The sequence below is a fragment of the Passer domesticus genome, chromosome 9 (genome assembly GCF_036417665.1).
Source record: "Passer domesticus isolate bPasDom1 chromosome 9, bPasDom1.hap1, whole genome shotgun sequence".
Taxonomy (NCBI): domain Eukaryota; kingdom Metazoa; phylum Chordata; class Aves; order Passeriformes; family Passeridae; genus Passer; species Passer domesticus.
Genome location: NC_087482.1, coordinates 11,023,847 through 11,041,730, shown reverse-complemented (window position 1 = coordinate 11,041,730; position 17,884 = coordinate 11,023,847). Strand labels below are relative to the sequence as shown.

General features: G+C 46.9%; 1 protein-coding gene and 1 long non-coding RNA gene across 2 annotated transcripts; both read left to right on the top strand.

Annotated features, from left to right (window-relative positions):
- The first annotated feature begins 7,760 nt into the window (after positions 1 to 7,760).
- Positions 7,761 to 15,673, top strand: LOC135307625 (TOG array regulator of axonemal microtubules protein 2-like). The gene is made up of 6 exons (XM_064432031.1): positions 7,761 to 7,907; positions 9,056 to 9,173; positions 10,128 to 10,231; positions 11,609 to 11,813; positions 12,985 to 13,201; positions 14,285 to 15,673. The coding sequence occupies exons 1-6, from the start codon at positions 7,807 to 7,809 to the stop codon at positions 14,431 to 14,433; spliced, it is 894 nt and encodes a 297-aa protein (XP_064288101.1). The 5' UTR covers positions 7,761 to 7,806; the 3' UTR covers positions 14,434 to 15,673.
- A 121-nt stretch (positions 15,674 to 15,794) lies between these two features.
- Positions 15,795 to 17,192, top strand: LOC135307139 (uncharacterized). The gene is made up of 2 exons (XR_010367868.1): positions 15,795 to 16,219; positions 16,699 to 17,192. It is a non-coding gene; the product is annotated as an uncharacterized LOC135307139 (long non-coding RNA).
- The last annotated feature ends 692 nt before the right edge of the window (positions 17,193 to 17,884 follow it).

Below are 17,884 nucleotides of genomic sequence, written 5' to 3'. Positions count from 1 at the left end.
ATCCTGCTGTGTCCATTTCAGTCTATCAGTGGTCCATTTCTCATAGAAAAACTTCACCTTCTCACTATATCCCTCGATCCACTGCCTGCAATATCCTAAAAGTCCCAACAGTTGTCTGATTTCTCTCTTCGTCCACAGGGAGGGTAAAGCAACAATTCGTGCCACTCTTTCAGGACAACCAGCATCCCAAGTATCTTACCTCGGGCTCAGTAAACTGTAACTTGGAGTTTGAGACCTTTAATCCTTTGTCTCCTAAGAAACAATGAAATTGTGCTGGCCCTTACATCTTCCTCCTTAGGACCTGCTACCAGTAAGTCATCTGCATACGGCAGTAGCTTGATACCCTCTGGCGGTACAAATTGGCTTAGAAATTGCTCAAGAGCCTGTCCAAATAAGTTTGGTGAATCCACGAACCTCTGAGGCAGATGTCCATCTGAGCTGTTGCTTCCTATTCGTCTCTGGATCCTCCCATTGAAATGCAAAATAGTCCCTACTTTCTTTAGCTAAAGGATGGGTCCAAAAAGCATCTTCTAAATCTATTACGCTATACCATGTACCCTCAGGAGAAATATTATTTAGCAGAGTGTAAGGATTGGAAACTGTGGGGAATAGCATTTTTGTCCTCCCATTCACAGCCCTCAAATCCTGTACTAATCTGTAATTTCCAACTGGTTTCCATACTGCCAGAATAGGAGTATTATGTCTAGACATGCACGGTTCTAGTGTTCCTTTTGTGATGAATTCCTCTATTATTGCTTTCAGCCCTTTTCTACCTTCCATAGGTATAGGGTATTTCTAATTCTAACTGGATCCTCTGGTCTTTCGATTTCAATACAAATTGGCTCCATATGCAGCCTCCCAGCCTCTCCTTGTGTATGCCGAACCTTTGAATTTATTTTGCTTTTGTCCTCAGTGGTTAGTTTATATAAACTTAGCATGAGTTGAGACTCCTGTGCAATTATACTTATCCCCAGGGCTACCATCAGATCCCTTCCTAGTAGGTTATAATCTGCCTCTTCCACCAGTAACATATTCCCGAAGCAAAACTTTGATTCTATCTTAACATTTTTAATCACAGGTACCTTAATAAAGGTCTCCCTTCAATCCGATCACCACCATGGTGTCTTTGCTTCTTATACATCCTGGTGGCAGCCGCTGAATGGTGCTCTGCTCTGCTCCTGAATCTACTAGAAAAGTTAATTCCTGTTTCGGGGTCTTGTCTTTAATTTTATTAAGGGCTCGTTGGATGTTCTGGACCCCAAATTAAAAAGCCCCTGACACCTCTAATCTTCCTGAAAGATTTTCTCATCCTTCACTCTTTTCTTGCATTCCCTCCGAAGGTGCTCCCTGGGCTTGCAGTAAAAGCACTCGGGGTTGTACTTGTTACTGTTCGAGTGCCTTCTCTGAGGAAGGTTTGGCTTTCTCGGAGGCGGATGACTCTGTGTTGGTTTCATAGAGTCTTGAGTCCGTTCCTGCTTTTGGGCTTCCTTGACGGCGGCCACCAGTACCTTTGCCTGTGCTTTTTGTTGTTCCGCGTCTCTTCTCATATAAACCTTTAGAGCCTTCCTTAGTAATTTCTGTAATCCTTTTTCCTGCCAGCCTTCTATTTTCTCTAGTTTTCTCTATATATCCTCCCATGATTTCGCAACGAATTGTGTTTTTAGCATAACCTCCCTGACAGGGGAGTCCGGATCTGTCCCCAAATGCATTCAAAGTCCTTTCCTTAGTCTCTCTAGCCATTCTGTGGGTGTCTCATCTTTTCATTGGCATTCCCAGAATACCTTACTGATATTTTGTTCTTTTGGCACTGCTTTCCCTACACCCTGTATTACCATATTTCTCAGTTCTATCATTTTTGTCCGGTCCTCCTCGTTCTGAGCATTCCATGATAGCCTCTGATCTGGCCACTTCTGGTTCCCCCATGTCCCTTGGGGATTCCTGTGATCCCAGTCTCATATCGCCACTTGTCTTATCATATCCCTTATGATAAGACAATGACCTTAGTATGGCGTTATATATATATATATATAGTGTTCCTTTTTGACCACTTGCTTACCCTTTGCACAATGTTGCAATCAGACTGGGGGGGCTGTTCTGCTTGCATCTGAGTAAGAAGCTTGCATTAGGATTTAATTCTGTTTCCCAAAGAAAAATAGAGAGACATGAAGTGTCTTGCCCATGGCTTCATTGAGTCAGTAACAGAATATTAGCTTCCCACCTCCACTTGTAAAGTCTTTCAGAGTAGAAAATTCTGTCTTGCAAAGTACACTGGGGCTTCAGACTCTCTCCTGGAGAGCAGCCTCCAGGGAAGGTGAGGCCAAAAGGATGCTTTTCAACCAGGCTGCAACCTGGAAGGAACTAAATTCCATTCCTTCTGATGAAAGCACCAGAGATCCTTCTCCTGCCGCTCCCTGCTGAGGAGCTGGCGCTGTAGAGCTGTGCTGAAGCCCCAGGCAGTGCTTGTGTTTTCGTCCCAGGAGCAAGCAGTGTTCCCAACTGAATCCTGGCTGAGGGGCTCAGCCTGCAGGGCCGTGAGTGCTGCCCGAGGGCGGCAGCAGGGCCCTCAGGGGCAGCACTCAGCCCGAGGGCATCACACCAGGCTATCTGCACTTTGGTAACTTCCCTGCCTGCCTCTGGAACAGAAGAACAAAAGCAAAGCAATACTCTGGGTTTTCTTTGTTTCTTAGGAGAAGCGTCACTGCAGTTTGCTTTTAAACTAGAAGAGGGCAGATTTACATTAGATATTAAGGAGAATTTTTTTTTTAAATGAAGGGGATGAAAAGCTGGCAGGATTTGCCAAGGGAAGCTGTTGTTGGTCTATCCTTGAAGGTGTTCAAGGCCAGTTTACGTAGGGCTCTGAGAAACCTGATCTAGACAACGTCCCTGCTCACAGGGGTTGGACTAGATGGTGGTTAAAGGTGCCTTCCAGCCCAAACTCCTCTGGGATTCTGTGATCACTGTCCCATGTTAGTGTGCCATTGTTATACTTGTAGTTCTTTGGGACAACAAAGAATGTTACCCAGCTCTAGCAACTTCTCTGGCCTTTTCCATCGTCACCCCGTCCAGCACTCTCCACTTACAGGCTCCTCTTTGGTGCCTGCAGGCTTCAGCCTACCACCTATCAATGGCACAGCTCCCAGTGTACAGAGAAAAGACCCTGGTAGCGCCATGAAGAAAACGGTCGTGAGAAAGCAGGACACGGTGCCCTTACAGCCCAGTACGCCCACCCTCCATGGAGATGGCAGCTTCCCACGCAGCTCCTCGGGTAAGCCTGCTCCATGGCAGCATTTTCCTGCAGGGGTTTGTCCTTGCAAAGGGAGCACAAACTGCCTCCTGCCTCAGCCAGCACAGCCGGGATCTTGGGTTCATAGTGTGTCCTGAGAATGAACAGCAAATCTACTTTGGAGTTACTCCAGCTTGGTAGTCTAGAATATTTGAAGTCAATGGAAACAGAGGCACTGTCAGGTGTGAAGGGTCAGGTGTGGCTGTTCCCTGGTTGTTGCTCCCTGGGGATTGAGCTGGGCCCAGCAGGGCTGGGTTCTTCAGGCTTGGCTTGGTGCTGTCACGAGGCAGCTGCAGGTCTCTCCTCAGGGACTTGCCGAGAGCCCCTGTCCTCAGGGCTGTGGGAAATCAGGGTGCTGAGACAAGAGGGGCACCTGAGGGGTTCCCTCCTGGGCTGGCCAGTCCTGCTGTTGGCACTGTCTGGCAGGGAGCGGGAGCTCTGCGGCCTCAGGAGCCTGCCGCTGGCCGTGGCACCTGTGGCACTTGGAGCTGGGGCTGTGGGGCAATTATCAGGTTTAGCCTGGAGCTGTGCTCAGCTGGGGAGGCTGAGAGAAAGCAGGGAGCCCCAGGATCCAGAGAGCAGGGAAGTCCTTGCAGTGACCTCGCAGACAGCCACTGGTGCCCTGCGCCGAGAGGAGCCGCTCCGTGGGCTCAGGCAGAAGGACAGAGCCTTTTCGGACCCACAGCAGGCCTTGCAGGAGGCACTGTCCTTGCTGGGCAGTGATGACTGGTAAGAAAGGCCCCATCACTCTGTGTCCCTCTTGGCGTTAAGGTCGGTCAGAAGCGAGTCTTGCTGGTGCCTCTGAGCCCCGAGAGCCCAGAGGGCCAAAGGGCACTGCTGAAACCACTGTGGAGCTGTGAGAGGATAAAGAGTGGAGAGCAGCCTTTTCTTGGCCTTGCTCTGCAGCACTGCTCCAACTGCAGCAGGTCCATGCTGTTTCCTGGCTTTGGCTGCTGCTCCATGGAGCTGCAAAGGAAATGCTGAGGGAAGAGAGAAAGCTGTGGGACGAGATGCTTTGCTGGCTGAAGGCAGAAGCAGGATGGCAGCAGTTTTGAGTGTAGAGATTTGGGTGCCTTGGGCCACTGGCCCAGTGGGACTGAGTAAGATTCCTCTCTGCTCCCACTGCTGACAGCAATGGCAGGGACTCCTGCATGTGAGTCCCAGAAGCTGCTCCAGGCAGCTCCTCTTTTTGAGAAATGGACTGAGTTGTGCCTTCAAGTCCTTCTGCCTACCATTACTCCTGAAGGGCTCATGGCAGAAGAGAAGGAAAGAGAAATAAAATCCTCTGGGAATCTTGCACTTTTGCAATTCAACTTTTCCTTCTCAAGGAATCATACGGGCTTGAGATGTTTTGTCAATACTCATAATGTGTCCCAAAACTCTACACAGACAGAAGGAGGCCCAGAGGTGATACCCTTCCAAATGTTAGGTGATATTGGTTGTCTTTTTGATGTCTGGGTTAGCATCCACTCACTGGTGGATGCTTCATTCTCACAGGGAATGAAAAATTTCACAGCATGAAAAATTAGCCACGTTGCATCTCCTTGTGCAGTCTTCTTTGCTTTGCCCTTTCTCTTCTGCTTTCTCTTCCCCATTTCTCTTTGATGCCCTGGGAGGTGCAGAGATCTTCTGCAGGTGTGGGGGTCCTGATGACACTCAGGGGTGCCCATGGGATCAGTTGCCAGCCCTGGCTGCAGCCCTGATGCCTCACACACCTTCCTGTAGCTGAGGGCCTGCACAAAGCAAGTGCTGAGAGATGGAGTTGTTTGCACCTTTTCAATAACACTTTGCTGTTGTGGGCATTGTTTTAGGTCGGAGTGTTCTGGGAAAAGCCAGAGTTTTAACAGTTCTTGCCCAGCGGTGGAATCTTAATCTTCTGGGACATCCTGCTGCTTTTTTGGGGAACGTGTGAGGTGGAGTGGGTGACACACAGTCCTCGATTGTAGAGTGGAAACTCTGCTCCAGAGTGCCAGTGCAGACTCTCAGTGCTGAACTGCCTGCTGGGGCTGCCAAAGAAGGAAAATGTCCCAGTAACAGCCCAATGGGACTGTGTCTCAGGGACAGGTACAGGGAGGTGACAAGAACCAGCAGCATGGCCTGGCCTCACAGCTTCTAGGAAGCAGTGATGACAGAAGGACTTAATAGCAGAGATTTTCAGAAAGGTCACAAATGAAGACTCTGAAAGCCCTCTCTTTGCCTCTTGGATTTGTGTATGCTTTTGACAGCCACAGCATCCTGTGGCAATGTGTTCCACGATTTCATTAAGTACTCCTTGAAAAGCACCTGCCATGCTTTGACTGAGCTGCCAGCCTGGTGATTTGAAAGGGTGCTGCCAAGTGCTTGGGTAGAGAGAAAAATCAATCTTTTTTGTACTTGCCTTTCAGGGAATGGAAGAAGAAGGGACTCTTGAACATCACACTGCTGGCTGAGTCCCATTCAGAAGTCCTGCTCTGTCGGCTTCGTGAGATTTGCTTGGCAGTTACCAGAGAGGTGAGAACATTGCTCTGAATTGTCCCCCATACTCGATACACGGCTTGTAGAGTAGAATATGTGCTTGTTCATCTCCATGTGTGCTCAGGGACTGCCTTCATTCTGGTTTTAGACCTTCTATTTCTAGTGTCTGTCAGCTATCTGTAGGATCTGTGTGTACATGTAGCTGTATTTACTGGCAGGTCGGGTATCTGACACTTGTCTGTGAGTGAGGTACCATTATAATGCAAGGCAGAAAAGAGACACTAATAACATGATATGCCAGATTCCCAATCTCTGCCCAAGCTGTAATTGAACACTGCAAATGAGTCTGTAGACCTGAGCCTGTGTTTTCTGTTTTCTGCCTGGGTGCTTCAACTACAGGTGTTGCTTTTTTGAACAGGAGCATCTGACTGTTTTATCTTTATGCCTTGTGCCTTTATGGTTTGAAAGCAGCCCTTTCTTTATTTTGCTTCTATGTTTTTCAAATAAAAGGGCCTAAAATCAAAGCAGTAGACATTGTAGAAGGTTTAAGTGGAACACTTTAGTGAAGCCTATTTTTCATGCCTGCAGTAAGAAGGTGTGTGGGCAGAAACTGGTGCCAGAGTAAGTGTCTTTCATGCTTGGGCTCTTCTGCTCCTACTGTGCTTTTATACACAGTGGGACGTGTTGTGATTTCCTGGGAGTCTTGTCTAAGGAAACTGGTTTTCTTTGCAAGGTGATGCTTATGTTTCCCCTCATGACTTCCCCAGGTGACCAACCTCCGGTCCAACGTGTCCTGCTCTGCAGTTGTCACTCTGGGAGAGCTCTTTGTGATCTTGGGGAAGGACATGGACTCCGAGGTGGATCAGATTGCTGCAGTCCTTCTCCACATGTTGCGGAACTCCCCAGAGTTTATTCAGAAGGCAGCCTGTCAGAGCCTGGGCATGATGGTAGAGAACGTGACTCCTACACGAGCAATGACTGCTCTCCTGGACAATGGAGTCAAGTAGGTTCTTCTTCTTTCTGTGATATTCTTGACCTTCTAGTGTGTGGCTGAGGGAAGGGATGACAGAGAGAACGGGAATGGTGGAAGGGAAGGGCCCTGTATCCTGCATCTTCTGTGGACTCAGTGACTTGATTCTCTGATCAACCTCATTTCTCCTTTCTGAGAAATAAGGAGGGTACTTGCTGGGGCATGGAGCACATCAGGGAGAATGTGCTGGGTGTGGCACAGCCTGCACAGCAGGTGCAGCTCCTGCCAAAAGGAGTCTTGTGTGACTGTCCTGGCCTTAGAGCTGTGTTTTCTATTCAAACTGATGTTTCATGTTAGCCCTGAGATGATGAAGCACTTTCCAGGCACCCTCACTGGCTGAGTGCCATGTGACAGCTGAAGCAAATGCTGCCTTAAGTGTTGGTGCTGGGCCTGATAGTTCCCAAGAGACAGTCTCTAGAATAGGACAAGCTGGATAAACTGACTGCCACCCTTTCCTCAACTTTGGAATAGGGTAAAACACTCAGACGTATCCCTTGCCAAGCTTTACAAAAGAAACAGGCTGCATTGCTGGGTGTTCCTCAACTTCACGGCCCACGGCGTGTTTTCTCTGCATTTGTGTTTTCCCAGGGGTCTGCAGATTTGGGGATGAATGGGTGGAAAGAGCCTCATCCTGCTGCAGCTCTGGCTAGTGGGTGCCCTCTGATGGGTCAGCACGAATTGTCCTTAATTTCTAAATAATTCATATGTAACCTATTACTTTAATCTTTCTCTGAGTAAACTTCGGGAAAGAAATTGAGCATCCAATAGTGCAGGGAGACTGAATGCTTCCCTTTTCCATGCAGACAGCCCATCTGTACAATGCTAACTTTGTGTTTATCTGAGGACAGAACCTTCTACATGTGTCTGCAGCTGCAGGGAGAAGCCAGGCTCCTTCCCCCAGCAAGGACAGGGAGCAGGCTGTGGCCAAGGCCTGTGCTGCTGCTGCTCCTTCTCCCTGTGTCCCAGGGTTTGCTCTCTCCTTCCCAGGAGCTGCTACGTCCCGGCACGGAAGTGTACGGCCGAACTCCTCCTGTCCTTGATGGAGAAAATGGGAGTCACGAAGCTGGCAGGCACACCCAGGGCTGAGAGGCTGGCACAGGTGGCAGGGACACTCGCTCAGGACAGTCACAAGGACACGAGGTAATGATCTTCTTTCACCTCCTAAAACAGGAAAACCGTTTTGTGTTTGGCTTTAAGCTAAAACCAGAAAGAGTGGAAACTCAAGGCAATAATAAGTGACCTCACAGTGTGGCTAAGGGGCATAGAATCATGGAATATGCAGAGTTGGAGGGGAACCATGTAGATCATCCAGTCCAGCTCCCGGCCATGTGCAGGACAGCCCAAGAGTCACTCCACGTGCCTGAGAGCATTGTCCAAACGCTTCTTGAGCTCTGTCAGGCTTGGTGCTGTGACCACTGCTCTGGGTTGTCTGGGGAAATGACTGTACTGGGTAACCTGAGGTTGGCAGCAAGGAGCATTGCCAGCTCCCTGTGACTTGCGAGATTCTTTACTGAGTTCACAAGAGCTCTGATTAGCCAGTCCAACAGTTTTGTTTAGCCTTAGGCGCACAAGAGAAAGCCAAGTGTAGGCTAATGTTCATCACTGAAGGATCCCAAACATCTGTTTCTCATTAACTTAAGACTTCCCTAGAAATATTTTAGAGGTCTTTAGCCAATGTATTCAGTCTTTCTAAACCTCTTCTGCAGATTTCTAGAGTGCTATTATCTGTGGCTCAGTGACCTCCAAATTTCTTCTTGAAGACAATTGTGGTTTCCTAGTGGCAAAATCACCCCAAGCCACCAAAATCCCCTTCCTTTGATGATGAAATTCCCATTAATAGCTGCCAAGAACACCAGAGCAACTGGCTGCCCATGTGTATACAGATAGTATAGAATAGTCAAAAGCAAGGATGAGGTGTTTTGTCCTGGCTTCCCTGCCAGTTAAAGGAAGGAAAATGTATGTGCAAGGGCAGCAGAACACTGCTAATAGGCTCTGACAACAAAGCAGATGTGTTTCCCTTGTTGCCTGGGATCCTTTGATCCCACAGAAGCACACCCTCAGTTTCAGAGAGAAATGGTATTTTTCTGTTGGCCCACATTCTCCTCTTGCCTCTTGTGTTCAGCTGACAGCACTGTGCAGTGTCAAGTGAGGTAAATCCCCCTCTTTGCTGAGTCTAGGTAACGCCTTCTCATGCAAACATTGCACCCGATGAGTTTAAGGCATCAGCCTCTTCTGTTAACACTTTTCCTTTGTTCACTTTTCTTTTGTTTCCTTCCTTCCTTCCTTAGGCATTATGGACAGGAGATGGTGAAGATGTTGCTTAGTAATCAAAAATTTAAAAAGCTTTTGGAACAATCTCTTTCCACGCATGACCTGGAAGATATCCTGAAGAGAATTAAGAAGAAAGTAAGTGCTTGGCAGGACAAATGTCTCCTTTGTGCAAGTATTGCCACTGCTAATAGGAGATCAAATATACCCAATGTGTCTGTATCTCATTCCTCTTTTGCTGAATCATTTTATTCCTGAAAATGAGCTGTTAATCCTCAGCCTGTTCTTCTGCAGACCACACAGGAACTGTATTCTTAGGGGAAAAGTAGGGTTTTGAATACTTTGAATATGGGTCACAAAGAGGAAAGGGAGAGAGGAGAAAATGGGTTTACATTCATGTTTAAGCCCCCACAGCACTCTCCCTACCCTGCCCTCAGTAAAGCAATTAAGTGACAATAGTGCTTCTGAACATAACAGAGTCTTTGCAAAAGAGACTCTAAGTCTCTTAGTACTACCAAGAAAATTTCCAAATATACAAAAGATGTCCAAGTCAATCCTAAATACTACAATTATTTTAGGACTACTGCCCTGCTGTCAAGCCCTGTGGAGCTGGAAGAAGCTTGGTAAATTCAGCAGCATCCAGTGGAAAATCATTTTTTTGATTGGGAGGGATTTTATTCTTTTTATCTACATTACAGAAGGGAGTTTTTCTTTGTGCAGGGGCAGGGAGAGTAAGTGTTGAACCAAATCAACTTCCAACACAATGGGCCAACCCCCAAAGAGTCCAATTTTTTCTGCTGCTTCCTTTAAGACCACTCATTGCCTACCAGTTTGCATAATTCCCATTTATGGTCAAAACTCATAAATTTGGGATTTTAGACAGCAGCTCAGTCTGGTAGCACCCATAACCTGCCTTGGGCTACCAAAAACAAAGAGCTGGCATCACTGAATCTCTGGTCTGTTTATTTCTGTAAGTTAGGAAATGTTTCCCTAGGCCTTGGTAGCAGTGATCCTGGTTCTAACTGGTGTTTTAAAGAGGGAATTTCCTAGTTCTATTCTAAAGATTGATGGGGTTTCTCTGTGTCTCTGTAGGGGATGGAAAACCAGAAGGCTGAACACCCACCTGTGCAGGAGCCGGTGAAGAAGAGGAATGAAGGCTCCAAGGAGCCCCAGGCCACATCACCTCCTAGCAAACGGTACTGAGCACTTTTGCCAGATGTGACAAAGCCCATGACATGCTTCACATGCCTCTTCCTCAGGCACATCTTTCTGATGGAGATGACCAGTGTCAAAGATTGTTTCCTTTCCCTACAAATGCTCTAGGATAAAAAATATCTATTTCTGCATTGTGTTGAACACAGCTTCTCTGGAGGGCTTTCCACAAATACTGGGCGACAAAAAGTCACCCATTGCTTGCAGTTCAGATGATCCAGTGCAGTGGCAAGGGCAGGGCTGTGGAGGCTAGGAGAGGGCCAAGTCTCTGCTGCCTGACTTGAGACAAGTAAATTCAACCAGGGTTTTTTTCATCCAAGTGGAGTCCTTTTTAGATGGGTGTTTTAATGAGAAGTCCCAGTCTAGAGGCAGGATGCCATTCCTCAAACAAGCAGTTCCCTTCCATGAGGTTTGGTCTAGCTGATTGTTGGTTTTCTTACCCTCAAACAGCAGTACCAAGTTTGAGTAGTAAGGAGCAAGACAATTCCTAAGCCATTTTGGTCAACAGGTATCTCAAGGTGGACTTTTTGTCTTGTGATTCCTGTCCTTCCTACAGTTTGCTTGATGGACAGCGTGTTTGGTTTATTTCCCCCTGTGCTGCAATCAGCATTTAAGACAGGAATTTGGTCCTTGCTGTCTCGTCATGCCAGTGGCAGAGCTACTTGTACTGTTTTCCTCTGACAACAGAGGGGGATTTATTTAGCTCTGTCATGCTCAGCAGTGGCAAGAAAGTGACCACATGCCTCAGTAGCATAGCTAGCATCTTCCCATTCTCATGGAAGAGGCAGGTTGATCCAAGAGGATTATTCCCAGTGGGTTTGTTACGCTGTGCATCTAGTTTCTAGGGAAGCAAATGAAATGTGAGCGTAGTTCTGGGATGTCTGATTTCTGTTTTTCTCTCTGTTACTGATTTTCTGGATCATTTAGCTATGCCCCTGTTCATCTGTTCAGATGCATCTGAGCTACTTTTGCAGATTGTCATGCCTGGTTGTAGAGACACTTCTCCAGAGTGATGAGTTTCCTTATTGTAAGACACACACATCCCGTACGAGGAGGCATTTAAACTTGGAAGCAGTGTCTCTCTTTCCCCACAAAGTAACGTGGCCTGTGTGTCTTAGAAGCCATCTGAAGATAGAGCAGATGCATCTCATCCTTGGTTTTCCTGCGTGAGCACTAGAAGAATGTGACTTGCAGATTGTTTCCCATAATGATTGTCATGAGGTCCACATTGTTCTTCACTTCAGAGCCTCATGATTTTCTAGCTTGAAATCACATCATTAGGAAAGCTCCCCAAGATGTTTGGCTCACAATTAACTGAAGGGATTATCAGAAACAGATCCTAATTTGACTTTGTTTTCCAGGGCAAAGTCTGCCACTGGTGGACGCCGCCTACACCGTGCAAGAGCCCAGGTCACATTACCTGCATCTGTGGAAGAAAGGGAGCTGCTCCAGAAGCTTTACCATCTCCTGGAAGCCAAGGCGTTCCAGACACGGATGGAAGGAGTGGCACTCCTCCTAGACCTGTCCAAAACCAGACCCCAGCTGATCTCCACTAACATTGTCCAAGTATGTAGGATATCTTCATTGCTCCTTTCATTTAGCTCCTTTCCCAAGCCTGCGGAAGTAAAGTTAATTCAGTGTGTCTTGGCACTATATCCTGGCTGTTTGGGACAGACTGGCCCTTCTTATCCAGACAAATTAATTGAGCTCCAGGCTTCAGGACAAGTTATTTCAGTCCAGCTGTATTTTTCTGGCAGGTGCCTATTGCTGCTGTTCATCAGATGATGGTAGAATTTTCTGCTGGTGTAACCTCTGCTGTCTCCTACTCCCAGTTGGGTTAAGTGGAGGGAATTGAGCCATTGAAGACATGGCAATTATTTTCTAGAGAAAAAATGGGTTTGCATGGGGAAGAGAAGTATCAGGCTGGGTTGGTTTAAACAAAATGTTTTTAAAATGATACTTCTGTGAACTCCATCTTGTCTTGCACAGGTAAAACTCATTTCCATCCTCGTCCCTATTCCTCTTGGTAAAGATGGTGCTCACCCTTCTTGGGGGGCCTTTTTTTCTCTTTGGAAAGGAAGAAAACAAATAAGGACAGATCCATCCCTTCTCCTCCCTGTAGCTGCTTTTCCCCTTTTTCCAGAAAAGTGTGCCTGATAATGTGGCTGTCAAGGGACTGAACCTGCTGGAATGAGAGCTGTACAGCACATTATATTTCACAAGTCCACCTGTTAGTCAGAGCAATGGTCTGGATCCTGGAGGAGTTGATCTGAGCCCTGCCCTTCTCCAGACACAGGTTCTGAGACAGAGAAAATAAAACTTAGATCTCCTCCAGCCATAGTTTAGGCAAAATCATAGCTGCCCTCAATACTTGAGGCAACTGTATAAAAAACTGGGCATTGTAAACATCTGCTTCCATACTTGTAAAGCAAAGGTAGTCTTTTGAATTAATAAATGGAATTGATTCAATGATTTATAGGATGAGAGAAACACCATAGGAATTCTTCTGTCCCCACCCAAACCTCTTAAAAACAGATGAAAATCTTTCAAGCAGCATGAGGTTGTGCAACCATTCCAGTGAGTGGCCCACAGGAAAACAGTGAAAATGTGCAAGCAAGGGCTGACCTGAGAGAAAGGATCACTTTCATCTTTTAGATTCCTGAGTGCTCATTTCTACATCGCTTCTTCAAAAAAGGTCATTTTAATCAAGCTTTCATGTTGTTTGTTCTCTTCACAGATTTTTGATTATTTTGGCCTGAGAATCTGTGACACACATAAGAAAGTGAAGCAGAAGGCGCTGGAGGCGCTGGCAGAAATCATAGGACTCCTGCAGGATGCCATGAACCCATTGATGATCCGTTTGGTTGAAGGCATAACAAAGAACCTAAACTCAAAGGATCCTGGGGTTCATGCCGCAGCTATGACGCCTCTGGACCAATCTGTTGTGCATTTAGGTAAGGCTGAGCCCTGGCATGGATTCTCCTCACCTGTGTCTCTGTCTCTCCGACACAAGAGAACGCTGAGTGCCTTGGTAGCTGTTGCTGTCTGTGGAATGCTCCAGCTGACACCCACCAGAAGCTGTGCAGGTGCAGTCCTTATGCACCATCCCCAACTGGCTGGAATGTGCAGCAGCATTTGCCAACAGTCCCAGGAGCCCTTGGCTCTGTGCTGCTGGTTTGAAGAGCAAGTCCTGGACTACAGCTTTGCTGCAATTCAGAGGCAAAGGGGTTTTGGAGTTTGCTTGGGCCCCGTCTGACTTGCCAAATGAACAGCTTTGCTGTAGGCATGAAGGGACACCGGCCCATCAGAGCTTCTGCACAGCAGCCACCTGGAAGGCTCTACATTATAGGCAGTAGCTGCCTGTTTTCCACCTTTCTTCTTTGTCTTCTTTTTTCAAAGGGGACCATAGGATTCATCAAGTTCATTTCTTTATAACACATGGGTCAAAATCCATCTGTCAATGATGCCTTGTTCCACACGTTGTTTTGCATGGGACAAGAAGGAAATGGCAAATACCTACAGAGGCAAGGGCAGCTGTAAATTTTTCTGCCACACAGATTGATGTCAGGTCTGAAAATGCCACACTGGGGGAATATGGCTGAACAATGGAGTGTTGAAGAGGCAGGTCTTCAAGGGGAGTTTCCACTTTCTCCACCTCAGCTGCTCTGCGAAGTCATGGACTGCCTGACTCAGTGCCTTTCTGTGTCCCAAGTATGGGCTTCTTCCTTTTGGCTCTGGGATGCAGAACCTTTTCATTGCTTCCATGTGACTGAACTCTCAAGGACCCTGATGTGAAATGTTTTAACATAGCTCCTGATAGAGCAGACAACTTTGGATTTACAAATGTGAAAGGAGAGCTTTTCTTTTGGCATTTTAAACACCGACAAGTAGGCTGGAAGGAAAGAAGAAAAGGATTCAAAAATCAGCAGAAATGGACTTTATTGTATAAAATGGGGTTGCCCCTGCCCTTTCCCTCACCACTGTCCTCTCTCCTATGCCCTCAGAAGAGTGAACAGAAACGTGTGTTTCACTTGTAGATGAAGTATCACTGATGAAAGAGCTCTGCCACCAATGGAGACAACTGAGAGGCCAAGCTCTGCTGGATGTCACGGAACGTATCACAGGTACGGCCTCCCCTTCTAAGCCAAGAGGTCTCCGAGGGAGTATTTACAGGGAATGCCAGTGAACAGACAGTAGAGTAGCTCCTCCACATCAGGAGGTGCTGAGCTCTCACTTGGGCCCTTCTCAAGTCCCATAGTGGCCAGTGTCTTTAATTGCATTTAAACTCAAATGAAGTCCCATTTTTGAATGGGTACCATAACCCTTTTCCTGCTTAGCCAAATTGGTTTTGGGTACTTTCAGGAGCTCTTTCAATGTTGATGACTGCTGGTGGATTAACAGCATAGAGGAAATGAAGTTTCTTCCACCACAGAATAGTAAATGGCTACTACATAACAGTTTGCCTGATCAGGAAACAAGACTGGTCTCCTGAGCGTTTCAGGTTTTGATCTTTCAGCCAAATCTGCCATGCAAGGAGCCTGTTGGTAGTCACTTTTTGTCTGTGTTTGATATAGTTCAGTTCAGAAAATGAGCAGAGAGCAGATTCCAGAGGCAATGTGAGAAAACCCTCGTGTTTTGGATAAATTTCAGTCCCCTGTGTAGCTTTTTTCTGTCTCTATGCCCCTATTTCAGTGCACGTTGTAAGAAGAAATGCTATTAACATTGGGAGGGAAAATGTCATTAAAATGTGGAGATGCTCAAGTGCCGGGGCAAATGCAAAGGGCAATGGGTCTGGGTAATTCTCCAAGACACCCTGAGGTTTGAAACAGCTCTTTGTTGGAAGCCACAAAAGCATTCTGCCAAAGACACCAGGCTAGTCTCTGGTGGTTCTCATCCAGCTGTCAAGTAGCAGCCATCTCTGGTGGGCTGGAGTTTTGAAGTGTGTTCTAATACTGCCCTTTGCTGTGGGCCACGGAGCAAAGGGGAGAGCCAGATTAGACTTTTGGCCCTTGACATCAAAGTTACAAAAATGGAATCATTGCTTTTATTAGAAATCTCTCAATTGCCTCTCTAGGGTGCATTTCCAAATCTTCTAGGTGGGTTTAGACAACTTGTTAATGGAAATAGAAGGCTATTTGACGTTTCATTCATTGTTCATGCAGAAAGAAATTGTGCAATAATTGAGTAAAGGTACAAAGTCTGCCACAGGTACAAGGCTCTGGTTGGAGATATTAGTCCCGAGGGGTTGGTGGTTGTGTTTCAAGGATGATCAGCGGCTTTGCCCATTTCTGGGTTGTGGGGCTGTGTGTGCTGTTTCACTGATCTTGGCCCGAGAGGCTTCCAAGAAGCAAGAGCAGAGGTAGATCCCTGTTTGCATGGAGGCTGGTGGGTAAGCAGCTGTGTCTCTCTCCCGGCAGTGCTTGTGGAATGGGCTCATGCCAGGAGCCCTGAAGCGGTCGAGCGCTACGCCCTGCCCGTGCTCTGGTCCTGCCTGGAGAACAAGGCGCTGCCTGTGCGAAGCGCCAACGTCTGCGCTGTGGTCACCAAGCTGGCCTGTGCCTTCTGCGAGGCACTGGGCAGCCAGATCATTAAGTTTGCTGACAGCACACCTCCACATGTGCAGGAAAACCTCAACAGCCTTCTGGACTGGTGAAGGTTTGATGTTCTCCAGAAAGCGGACAAGTTTCTGAGCTGGACACCACCGGACGTGACTTTTCAGCTGTGCCAGAAATGACAAAATACTAAGGAAGGGTGTGCACCTGCCCCCGCTCTGTTATCAGCATTGCCCTTCCTAGTCATGACATGGGGGGCCATAAGCAACTGCAGACTGATGACAGGGTAAAGATGAAGTATGGATCAGCCTCAAGTGAACCCAGACTGAGGAAAAGGTGAAGACTAAGCATGGATCAGCCTGAAGCAACTGCAGACTGAGGACAAGGTGAAGACCAAGCATGGATCTGCCTCACACAGAGGTGAGGTGGGAGCTGGGCCGCTCTCTGTTGGGAGGAAGGGTCTTGTGGCAGCCCAGAGAGGCTGTGCACATTGGCAGGGAACATTGGCTTGAATTACACAATGGCTGTACACATTGTGCCCTGCATGTGCCCTGCAATGAGCTGTGCTGCCGGCAGTGCCCCGTGGAGCTGTAGGGCTGCTCAGCTGTGGGGCAGGGAGAGCAGCAGCAGGGTGCATGTGCAGCTGAGCCATGGCTGGAGAGCACAGGGCTCTGGGCTCCCTGCTGTCTCAGGGCAGCCCAGAGGCCAGGCTGTTCCTGTGGCAGCTCTGTGGAAGTGGGGCAGGGTTTTCCTCTGGTCTGCTTCAAGTTGCAGCCAGCAGGAGCATGTTTCCCTGTGCAGCTCTTTAGAAATTTTCAAGGAATCTGTCCCATTAAATACGGAGCTTCAGATGCTTTAGGTTTGCATTCCAGGCTCTGTTAAACTTTGTGTCTCCACAGATACGACTGGCTACAGTCTTTCCAAGAAGTTTTCTCTGGACATTTCTGATATTCCCTTACCAAGAAAGTCCTTGCCTCCAGTCCAGAAATGCTCTTTCCTCCAAGATCAGGAAGAACCTGTAAACTGTCCAAAGAATGTTTCAAGAATAGGATTTAGGCTTTAGGATTATCAAGAATAGGATTCATTAAGAATAGGATTCATCAAGAAAAGTATTCATCAACAATAGGATTCATCAAGAATAGGATTCATCAACTATAGGATTCATCAACAATAGGAGTTAGGATTTTGGAATAGGTTTAGGCTTCATAGTTGCAGATGTATCTATGTTCTGATAGTTTTGAATAAATGTGTTTGATTGTATATTTAAATTTTGATGACATATTTTAATTGTATATATTTTATTTTGATGATTTAAAAAAACTTAAATGAATCAATTAAATTTAAATAAACCAAAAGAAGAATGTGACACCAGGATCTCCTGGAGATTATGGGAGTACAGTGTCTCACCAAATCCTTTCTTCACTGGGCCTCTCTTCTTCCTCTTTTGCCATGTTTTCTTTGTGTCACTTGTGCTGCTGTTTTTAACTTGTCATGACAACAGGGCCACACATTGACATGTTTGGGGGACAATGGATCCAAAAGATCCTGTATGGTCAAAAGTTTTCTACCTAGATGAGTTCTGTGCTCACCAAAGGCCTGAGCAAAGAAACAAAGAGAAGTGTGCCCAAATGCCAAAGCTTTGCTCCTTTGCAATCTTGCACAGAGCTGGCTCACAGGTGTCTTCAATCACAATTTCATAGGTAAGAAGAGGTCGTGTATTTCACTGGGAAACGATGCACTGCTTTGGAAAAGTCATCTGTATATAGATTTACCCAGGCCAGCAGTCCAACTTTGTTGTTTGCAACTTGTTTGCAGAAGGATGAGTGGACTGGGAGGCCAATAACGAGTGACAAGGTTTCCTCAAACCTAAAGTGCAGCCTGTGTGCCATTCAGCCCAGAGCTGAGGGATCATTTGTTCCCATGGACCACTGCCTGCCAGGGTAATGAATTCCTGCATAGCTGGAACAAGCAATTCAGGATTCTGCTCCAGAATTGCTTGGTGGGCTGCATAATCATTGACAATACTCCCTATCCAGAAATTCTTTTGCAGTTTCCTTTCATAGTCTTTTGAAGCTTTTAAAGTTC